At 39.5% G+C, this 10,557-nt stretch overlaps 2 protein-coding genes across 2 annotated transcripts in view; both read left to right on the top strand.

Moving 5' to 3' along the window:
* The first annotated feature begins 173 nt into the window (after positions 1 to 173).
* myd88 (MYD88 innate immune signal transduction adaptor) lies at positions 174 to 3,523 on the top strand. Its single transcript, XM_054622570.1, has 5 exons — positions 174 to 616; positions 1,158 to 1,289; positions 1,943 to 2,120; positions 2,562 to 2,653; positions 2,750 to 3,523. The coding sequence occupies exons 1-5, from the start codon at positions 307 to 309 to the stop codon at positions 2,902 to 2,904; spliced, it is 867 nt and encodes a 288-aa protein (XP_054478545.1). The 5' UTR covers positions 174 to 306; the 3' UTR covers positions 2,905 to 3,523.
* An 868-nt stretch (positions 3,524 to 4,391) lies between these two features.
* The window catches only part of oxsr1b (oxidative stress responsive kinase 1b), a 38,913-nt gene continuing 32,747 nt past the window's right edge, over positions 4,392 to 10,557 (top strand). Inside the window, exons 1-2 of the mRNA XM_054622695.1 lie at positions 4,392 to 4,453; positions 4,528 to 4,626. Coding sequence (XP_054478670.1) covers positions 4,420 to 4,453; positions 4,528 to 4,626 — 133 coding nt within the window. The 5' untranslated portion in view covers positions 4,392 to 4,419. The remainder of the gene's footprint in view (positions 4,454 to 4,527; positions 4,627 to 10,557) is intronic.

The raw sequence follows: 10,557 nt of genomic DNA, 5'->3' as shown, positions 1-10,557 counted from the left end.
TAGTTCTACACTACTGCGAGCCATTTCACTCATCAATAATACATATAATAATACATATATTCCTCCAGTATCCGGTCACTAAACCGATCATACCAAAATAACAACTATAGACTTGTGGAAGTGCACGTTTTGGACACTGGTGTCTGAAAGTAAACAGTGACTCTCCTCCCCTGCGTGACGCAGTACGCAGCATTTTTCATCACTTCCTCCTGTTGACAGGTAGGCTGTGGGACGCCGTTTTTCGTTACAATGTTTCCCTGTTCGTATTTCAACTAAAGTTCTGAAGTCTCCGGAAACTTTTCGAACATGGCTTGCGTCGATTCAGAAATTGACTTATGGACGATCCCTCTCATTGCGCTGAATATGAATGTGCGTAAACAGTTGGCACTGTACTTAAACCCCAGAAACGCAGTGGCCGCGGACTGGATGGCTGTCGCGGAGTCCATGGGCTTCATTTACCTGGAGATAAAGAACTATGAGGGCTTCAGAAGTCCCACCGAATCGATCTTGGAGGGCTGGCAGGCCCGCTCCACGGACGCGACGGTCGGGAAGCTGCTGTCAATCCTGGAGGAGGTGGAGCGGAGAGACATCGTGGAGGATCTGCGTCCTCTGATGGGTTCGTTGGTGTCATTTGGACTTTCGTCTTTAAATGCGTATGTCACTGGTACAAAGTACACGACATAAGACGTGCAAACGTATAGCATACAGCTGTAGCTACTTCAGGAAGTGATTCACATATTGCAAAATCGACTAACCTACGATTTTATATATATATATATATATATATACAGTACCAGTCAAACGTTTGGACACACCTTCTCATTCAACTACTTTGAAGAATCTAAAATATAAAACATATTCTGGTTTGTTGAGCATTTGTTTGTTTACCACATAATTCCATATGTGTTCCTTCATAGTTTGGATGTCTTCCAATATTAATCTACAATGTAGAAAAAAATAAAAATAAAGAAAAACCATTGAATGAGAAGGTGTGTCCAAACTTTTGACTGGTACTGTATATAATAATGTACATTTGCTGAACATCTCCAGTGTATCTGTATTTCACCAGTATTTCTATAACCCCCAACTTATTGTATGCAAACTTATGCATTTGTGTGTGTGTGCTGTATGTACATGCACATCTTTTTCACTACCAGAGGAAAATGCCAGGAAGTATTGTGAGAACCAGAAGAAGAATGCGAAGCCCCCACTTCAGGTCCCAGAGGTGGACAGCTGTCTCCCTCGCACCTCAGAGAGGACTGGTATCACCCTGGAGGACGACCCTGAGGGTCAGTATCTGTATGAGCTTTAGATGATATCGTATTAATACATTTGCTTAAGTAAAGGATTTCCCTACTTCTTCCACAACTTGTTATAAGAAAATTGTCAGACAGTGTCAGATTGTTTTAGTGTCAACTACACTTTGAGCAGTTGTAAATGTTATGATTAATGTATAAAATAAAGGTTGGTTGAAGTACCTGACTTGTTAGAGGGAGGGTGCACAGCTGTTGTCTGTCCAACTGCAAGAGAACCGATTATAAGTATGCATAAATGCAAGATGAAATGTGAAAATGAAAAATAAATCTTCAATAATTAGAATGACTTTAGGTTACCAACAATCAATAGTTTCTATCTTCTAAAAAATAAAATAAAATAAAACATTATATCTGTCATGTTCTTCAAACACACCACCTAAATGTAATGGGGTGGCAAAAAACATTATAAGTGTGTGGTTTTGCAGTGCAGTTGTCATGGCACTTATTTTCTGTGATAAAGCATCGCAGGGGAAAAGCTTCAACACGTTTTCTAATCCTAATCTGACTAATCAATCATTGCTGCAACGCTGCAGTGTCCCCTGCAGAGTCATGTGGTTTCCTTATCAAATGTTTTGCTTTTGGGTAATAAATATGTGTTGTATTTTATCTTATTAAATTAAATCCAGGTGCTCCTGAGCTGTTCGATGCCTTCATCTGCTACTGCCAGAAGGACTTTGAGTTTGTCCGGGAGATGATCAAGGAGCTGGAACAGACCGAGTACAGGCTGAAGCTGTGTGTGTTCGACCGAGATGTCCTCCCAGGCTCCTGTGTGTGGACTATCACTAGTGAGCTCATTGAGAAGAGGTGGGATATCGACATGTGCTTACCGTGTTTGTTCAGTTTATCTGGCCGGTTAAAAAAAAACAGGGAGGCCAAAGAACAGTCACTTTTGCGTGATCCAGTGCTTTTTAGGTATTGTTGGCATGCAACACTTTGTTTTGTGATGCACCGCAGACCTCTGTGTGCCAGGAGTCTGTGCGATGTGAACCAGGCCTGCTGATATTAACAGTTAACACAATATATTCTACCTTCTATGGCTCCATTAATAATCTGTATGGGGGAAAACATTTTAAATTTAAATTGTTTCCAGATACAAAAGACGTGAAAGTTTTAGTTTTGGCAAGAAGCTAAACTTTCCTAATAACAGTTTCATTTTGAATTTAGAAATAGAAAGACACCAGAGATCAAGAAATCAAAGTTTTCTGTCTCAAAATCTCCCTCAATTCTATATTCACTATTGTGCAGGTGTAAGAGGATGGTGGTGGTGATTTCTGATGAATACCTCGACAGTGATGCCTGTGACTTTCAGACCAAGTTTGCTCTCAGTCTTTGTCCCGGTAAGTTGCATTTATGTTACGTTAAGTAGCTTCATTTATCTGACATATACCTGAGCATGTATGTAACTTACTTTTTCATTATTTCTGCGGTTTCAGGAGCTCAAAGTAAACGACTAATTCCAGTGATGTACAAGCCAATGTCAAAGCCGTTCCCCAGCATCTTACGCTTCCTCACCATATGTGACTACACCCGGCCTTGCACACAAGCCTGGTTCTGGGTACGACTGGCCAAAGCTCTCTCACTGCCGTAACCATGGACCAGGCAATTCATTTGTGTTTAAATGACCAAACATCACAGGTTAAAGTATTTGCTATAGCTTGTGATCCACGTCGTGATGGCTTCTGCACACAAAGTGAGTGTGTACGGTATACAGTATATTAACTATGGTGGAAACTATTTGTGTTTCCTAAGATGACATAGAGATTTCTGTATATTGTCACTATGAAACTCAACCCGCACAATGATTCCAAAAATCAGCAAAGTTCTCACTGCACACAGTCATTATTATGTTTGTATGTTTATGTATGTAAGTATAACATAAGTTGTGCCTACTGCTGTTTGCATATGGGGAGTATTAGCAAACAGGATGTGTTTGTTTTCGGAGCAGTCTGTACTAAATACTCTATGAAAGCTCTGTGTTATTTTTTTTATTTTTTGTCGCTGGCCACTTCCTCTTATGAGTCAATTTCTAGGTGAGATTGGAGCTTAAGAGGAAGAGAAATTGTGATTGTGATTCTTCCACTTTACTGACTGCTGACACCTGCCTTTCTCTCTCCCTTTATCTGTATCAATGATGCCTTTACATATGATTTGTACTTTTGAGAAAAGTTTATTAAAATAAATGTATTTTATACTGAATAAATGGTCTGAATATTTTAACGCATTTCTCAAGGGATTTTTTTTTAAACTTTTTTTTGCATAGTAAAAAAAATATTGTACTGCCACAAAAGCACAATATGTTCTGATGTTCTCCAGCATATTTTTGCAATTGTGCAAGTCCTGCATGTTATAAAATGAACCAACAGAGGTGTCGCTAATTGAATGACATACAAAAAGAGCACATTTAACAGTTAACCAACGAGCATCCAATCATAGAGCAGTGTGCGTGTGCACTGTCCAATCAGAGGACAGGATCTTCCGAGAGCAACACGCCTCTTTTCACACGCGTACACTGTGCTATTTTAAGCCCTGGGTGTAGCCTTTCAGGTATAACTTACCAACCTATTTAATGATTAAACTTGCCCAAATGAATGAAATTGTTCTGGGTTGAGAAGGGTCGAGAGTGCTGTGAGTTAATACCAGCAAAAAACAATTGGTTTGTTTGCTTTAGGGGAAGAATCAATGCCTGCAAGGCTTAACTGTGGGCAAAATTTAAATCTCACGTTAAAGCAGACCGCCATTAAAAGTGTGGCGGAACCCAAAGCTTTGACTCGTTTTTGGGGCACGTTTTTACCAAAGATTAATATTTAAACTCTCCTTGTAATGCTTGCTTTTTACATAGAAAGTCAAATTCACATATATAATTTCATGCAAAAGTAGTGATATATACATATATATATATATATATGCAGCCAGTGTTACACAGTCACTGTATACAGCTGCAGCTCATCCCCATTAGCTGCTATCACCATTAGTTTCCTCCTGAACGGCTGTTCTGGAGCACTTAGCGGTCCCACACTCAATATGTCCGCCGGGGAGGTCTAGCTACATCTGCTCAGCAGGAATGCGGTAGGCGGGGCTGTTACGCTCGTGTCAAACTTTGGGAATGACAGGAGTGCTGCAGGATTCGCCAAAGAAGGGGAAGTGTCGCGCTTGTTGGTTGTGTTTTTGGATTACTTTGACTTATTTTTTACACGCAGCCATCTCTCTACAGATAGGACGGCCTCGGCATACTCCTCAGCCATGTCGGAGGACCTGAGCTCCCAAACCTGGTCCATCAACAAAGATGACTATGAGCTGCACGAGGTGATTGGTATGTGATTCTTAGAACTAACGTATATTAACCGTCAGTCTGAGAATTCCAGCCGTTGGCGTCATGACAACGGAGGTTTATAACGGCTAACCCCCCGAGTGTTCGGCGAGCAAACGGCATCTTCTTACTCTGGAGCGTGTGTTGAGTTCATCGTGCTTTGGCAACTTGGAACATCCTAGCCGGGCGGTGTTGTCACTCGGGTGAAGGTTTCCAGTAACCCCGTCCACCGGCGCTATGCCGAAGTCGTAAACGAGCGTTCTAGCGTTACCTGCCTGGTCAGGCGCTGACTATGTGCTGGAGAAGAACCTCTTTCATTTAGTTGAATATGTGAACAGTTAAGATTAGGACATTTATATGTATTATTTAATATATATGTAATGCACTGGATAAAGGGCGTCGTATCTATAAAAATACAAGAATTTAAACTATATTTTGTTTAATTATTTCAGTGTTGGGAAGTTATATTAGACTGAACCCATCCTGCAGAGAAGGTTTTAAAGTGACATTATAAATAACATATTCTCAAAATTGTCTTTTAATTTGTGGATGACAATGTATTATAAATGCTGACAGACACCATGACATACTTATACTGTGTGTGTGTGCAGCCTATTCCCAATTAACATACAGTTCACTATATATATATATATATATATATATATATATATATATATATATATATATAAATTTTACATTTTCCCCAAAAACAGTCATTTTGCTAGTGCAGAGTCCAGAGATTATACTTCCTTCCAGGAGTATGGTTTGGTTTTGAGCGATTAACTGCCTGAATGAATCCATTTATGTCCCAGTTAATGTAGAAACCTTTTCTTTTCACAGCACAATAATTGCTTTGCATTGCCACATTTCCTCCAGTGTGACCGGAGGCTCGTTACACCTTTTCCCTGTGTCATGTTAAGCCCTGGGGTGTCCAGAGAAAATTGCTCGCAGGTCGACCGGCCTGTGGAACGACGTCTATTACTTTTGAGGTTCTGAGTAGTTCCACTCCATAAATACCTGACACTGTCCTACCTTGAGAATGAGAAGGACTGTGTACCGTATAAGCAAAGTATTGTCCTCTCAAATCAGTCAGTTTGTGCATCTGGTTTACTTTGCCTAAGTGGTGCGTGCTTCCTCTTCAGGGAATCTGTGTGTTTATAGAGGGTCCATTCTGCAGGCCCTAAATTAACCTTTTTTGTATATTTTTTAAAAGACTTTGTTTTAACTGTAACCCATTTCTACATTTCCCACTTTCTCGGAAAAGTTTTATCTGGATAACGCCCTGCAATTTAGCATGCACACAGATAAAGCCCCCCCTTTGTGTGGAAACCAGTTCTGTGGCATTTTTCCTAAGCAGTGTGAGGCACAAATTGTCAGCATAGGTTTGAAACTGGTAAGGCTATTGCAAGGTTGGGCTACATTTTGCTCAGGGTAATTAGGTAGATTACCGAAAAACTGATTACCAGTTGCACTCTTGAATCTGAAGGAGTCGGTCTACCTGTATATCGTCTAAATTAGCAGAACCCGCTGTGTTCCCAGGCTCCTTGTGAACACAAGTTAAACAAGAAAACTCCTCCTGTTTGGGATCTGCTTCTGTTCAAATTAAACCTGGCAAACACTCCTGTGGAGCCTTCTCTCTCTCTCTCTCTCTCTCTCTCTCTCTCTCTCTCTCTCTCTCTCTCTCTCTCTCTCTCTCTACCCTCTGAGACAGTCTTAGCCTCATATTACCAACACGGCTTTAACAGTTGAGCTTTAGTTTGGAGTTGATGCAGTTGTCTCTTTCAAGCCTCCTACTAGATCAGTGATTGGTTAAAAAAAAACCTCCATATGTGTAGTTCAAGTTATGGAAATATTGGAGGACTTTAACTATAAATGGACACACTGAAGAGTTATTGGTGTTTGTATCACGTAGACAGGGGATCACACTAAATCACTGCCACTTCCTCAGGTTACCATCTTGACATTTGCTGTAAGGATTTCCGTAAACATATCGCCCTTTTTTAAATCAAAGTAGAGAATCTAACTACTCTGGAAAAACTCATATGCTATAAGCCTCAGTAGATAGAATTTGGTAAATTAATTTGCCAAACAAGTTGCTTGAGCTTTTAAGTCAATATTGTAGGTTAAAGTTGCACAACTGTCAGGGGTGGGTGGTGGTGTTTCGGAGTGTGTATTTAAGGAGTAGAGTGGGTTAACACAAATGCAGTATTGAGTACTTAAAATGACCAAATGTGTACAAGCTGCTATTTGTATTACCGAAAATTGATATATAAATACACTTATTTTAATTTAGATTTTTCTCAGATTGCTGCGACATGCGTGTGTCTATCCATCATGACTGATGTTTTAACTGCCTAAGGCATCACTAAATAAATAAATCATTCATTATATTGGCCATTTATAGCCTGTTAATGTCCCACCAGAACGTGTGGTACAGTACAGTATATTTATATACTTAAAGGAAATTGCAATTTGACCTTCCTGTTTTCCCAAAACAAACTGCAAGTGCAAGAAATCCAAATATAAGATGTATATATTCAAGTCACAAAAGCCCAAGGTGATGTCATCAAATTGCTTATTTTGTCTGACCAACACTTGAAAGCCAAAGACATTCAGTTTGTTATCACATATGACAAAGAGAAGCAGACAATTAAAATGTTGAAGCTTAAGACTATAAACTAACGCTTATCAAAATAATTACAAAAATCTAAGAAAAATGGCAGTATTCTGCTGTTGATATACTCATCGATAGAGTGACTGACAGTTTCAGCTCTACTTGGTCATGCAGCATTTAAAACATTTTAAATGTTACTACAAGAGGCTTCCAGACCTGAAGCCACCTCATGTCACCACTCTAACAGAAACTGTTGGGTAGATACTGTATGATGTTGCCTAAAGCTTAGCTGGAAGGTTGGTGGTCTGAGGATGGCCTTGCATACCCAGCATGCCCAGCAGAGCTATTGTTTTGGTAACTTCCCCTGGGGAAAGAGGACTTGTTATTACATGGTTCACACCCACTCATTTCACTGCACAGAGCATTGGATCATACTGGACAGAGACCATAGAAAAAAACAAACAAAACAAAAAAAAAACACAGCTTGCTTTCTCATTCTGGATCAGGCTTTGGATGATTCAAGGCAAATGTGGACTGGAAACTTTCTGCTCCCACTGTTTGTATCCACCGGCAACCATGTTTCCTCCCTGTTGCTTGTCCTGTCTCTCAGATAGTTAAAAAAAAAAAAAAAACTCCAGTATCATTATGTCATAGCAAACTAATCAGAATTGCAAGCAAACATTAGCCCAACATTTCTGTAATTTTATGACAACATCAAGATCAGGTCAGATAAATTGTTAGAATATTGCACCCTGGGATATGGAGGGAATACACACTAAAACGCAGAGGCTACTGGAGCAATTCTTGTCATGTGTGACATTTCTCATTTTACCTTTTGAATAATATGTTGAATGTCAGCCAGGTATGCAGAGGAAATGTATTAAAAGACGAATGACGTCAGGCACCAAACCGGCCTGGTGAGGGCAGGAAACACAAACTGGGAGGTGCTGCCACTCTGCTGGGGACCGCCTCCTTTGAGAAGCTAATTCAAGGCCATGCTAATCTGATATGATATTGTTGTATGAAAAACAGTCAATGTTCTGTCATGACCTTACCAAGTCAAATATTTCCACCTATTCATTAAGCAAATATTGGCTCATAATGTGAGGTATCATTATCAGGATTCTACATCTCATGAGCAAAAACTCATTAAGGAGACCTTGAGGTTTAAATTGCCTTTTGATATTTTAATGCTCTTTGAGCTGCTTTACTGATTTTTAATAAAAAGAGGCTGTATTTAACATTCTGAACATTAATATAGCAGCACTAAACTGTTTTCTCTATAAAGAAATAGTGGAGTAATGTCTATCTGAGCAGGCCGTTGGCTGTTGTTTGCACTGTAAGCGCTGTTAGCTGTAAACCGCCCGCTTGCCTTCGCCATGTTGAGAGCCAATCGAAATGCTCCCAATCTCGTATATTGCACCTTTTTAAGTGCAATGCTGTTGCTTCGTCTGCGTCCTTAGTAAGCTTATTTTTCTGTTTACGTCTCCTTTGGGTTTTGCTGTCTTGCTTATTTACGGACTTTTACAGTCATTTATTTTCTTCACAGAGCTGCACCAGAAGAGGCGGAATGCAAACATTCCATACTCAGATGTCAACTTCCTAAAGAGCCAACATGTCGGCTTGCAGGTTAAAGAGCAACTGCACACTATAAAAAATATCTTTACGCTATAAACTATACAGTATGACTGTACTATGATGAAAACACGATTCTGAGATAAGACAAAGTAGTCTCTCAGCAGTGGGACTGGCGGGGTGTCATTCTGCTTTTCAAGCTATTGTAGCTAACTGGATGTCATGTTTGTCGAAGGCGCTTTGAGCCGCTGGTCATATGGAAGTTGGTGTGGTTTCATTCTCAGCCCCATGACCACTTTTTTTGTGTTCGACAACATTTCTTTTTACAATCAAAACTTGAAATGATGACGGCACTTGCAAATGACGAGGCAGTACAAAATGTAAACCATACTATAGTGTTTCATTTTTACTTCTTTACTTAAGAATACATTTTTATTTCTAGAGGGTAGGGTAGATAACAATAATGAGAATAAATATGAATTAGGCTCAGGCCTGGGGGTGAAGTTACACTCTGTGGCAAGCCCTCACTGGAGTATTTATAGCTAAACAGTTATGTTCATTGGGAACAAAAAAATCTTTCATGACCCATTCACAAATTGGCATGTTATAGTTTAATGCTCAGGAGACTTGTTTTGAGGAAACATGCTTACAGAAAACATTGGCTGCTTTTTCAAAGATCATGATTGTTTTGTCAATGTTTTCACCACAGAATGTTGAACTCGTTCCACCCTGTCTGCAACTTTTTTCACTTTCTACAGTAGACCTTTACATCTAGAGCTTTAACAGATTGCAGCTAAATGTCTTTTAAGAATCAGACAAATTCAAACGGTAAATGGAGTATTTGTGAAACTCATGACCATATCAAAGAAAAAAACCTCTGGGGATCAGTACTGCCTCCTCAGTAATTGCAGGGATTATTATAAATGTTAAGTGCTGTTAACGAAAAGGAGTCAGTTTAGTGTACATAGTTGCGGGGAAAAAGGTTTCCTAGATTTTTAGAGTTTTCTATTACATGTTTTAGGGGTTTTATTTGGCTTCTGACCCAAACAAAGAAATAAAAATAGCATTTTTTTTTTCTCTAGGCTGTTTATCTTTAAATGTTAACAATACTTTTCAAAAAATGAAATGGAATTGCAATGAAAAAACAAGAAATCAAACATGGCTACAAATAGAAATCAACAAACCAATGAGCTTCATCATTTTGTATCCCTCAACTACATCAACACACCATATGTTCAGCTGACAGCTGGATCATCTTCATTTGATTTCGCCTAATGTGGTAACCTAATATATAGATTTGATTTAGCCACACTCTTCCAAAAACAAGTAAGCTCTTGTGTCTGTGCCTCTGGAAGAACATTGAAGAAGCTTTTATAAATCGGTACTTGTAAAGAGCTGATTCTTGTTCTGTTCGTAATCTGATCATTTATTAAGTAATTTACCGAAAGAGAGAAACGCTCTGACTCCACGATCTGCAGCCTTTATGTCTGTGCCAGACTGTTGAGCAGATTAAACGTTGGCCTGACTTTTTCAAAGCCCTGGCACTGCTGCAGTGCTCCCCTTTTGTGAGGATGGCTCTTTTGTGGGCTTCCTCCCATTCGGATGGAGAGGGGTGGTGATGATTTTTGTCTCAGAGAATGGTGGAGTTATGACGATGTGTGGCTTATTTTATAAGATAAGACTGTGTCTGTGTTCCCCCCTGTGTGCTTCATAGTATAATCACTCAATTTAAAGCTTTGATTAAA

This window comes from Anoplopoma fimbria, chromosome 21 (assembly GCF_027596085.1).
Source record: "Anoplopoma fimbria isolate UVic2021 breed Golden Eagle Sablefish chromosome 21, Afim_UVic_2022, whole genome shotgun sequence".
Taxonomy (NCBI): Eukaryota; Metazoa; Chordata; class Actinopteri; order Perciformes; family Anoplopomatidae; genus Anoplopoma; species Anoplopoma fimbria.
This window is presented reverse-complemented; position numbering and strand designations above follow the sequence as displayed.

Excerpts from the sequence above, each read along its gene's own strand:
- myd88 (XM_054622570.1), top strand. The coding sequence starts at position 307 with ATGGCTTGCGTCGATTCAGAAATTGACTTATGGACGATCCCTCTCATT. Across the intron at positions 617-1,157 it reads GGATCTGCGTCCTCTGATGG|AGGAAAATGCCAGGAAGTAT; the intron begins GTTCGTTGGTGT and ends TTTCACTACCAG. Across the intron at positions 2,121-2,561 it reads AGTGAGCTCATTGAGAAGAG|GTGTAAGAGGATGGTGGTGG; the intron begins GTGGGATATCGA and ends ACTATTGTGCAG.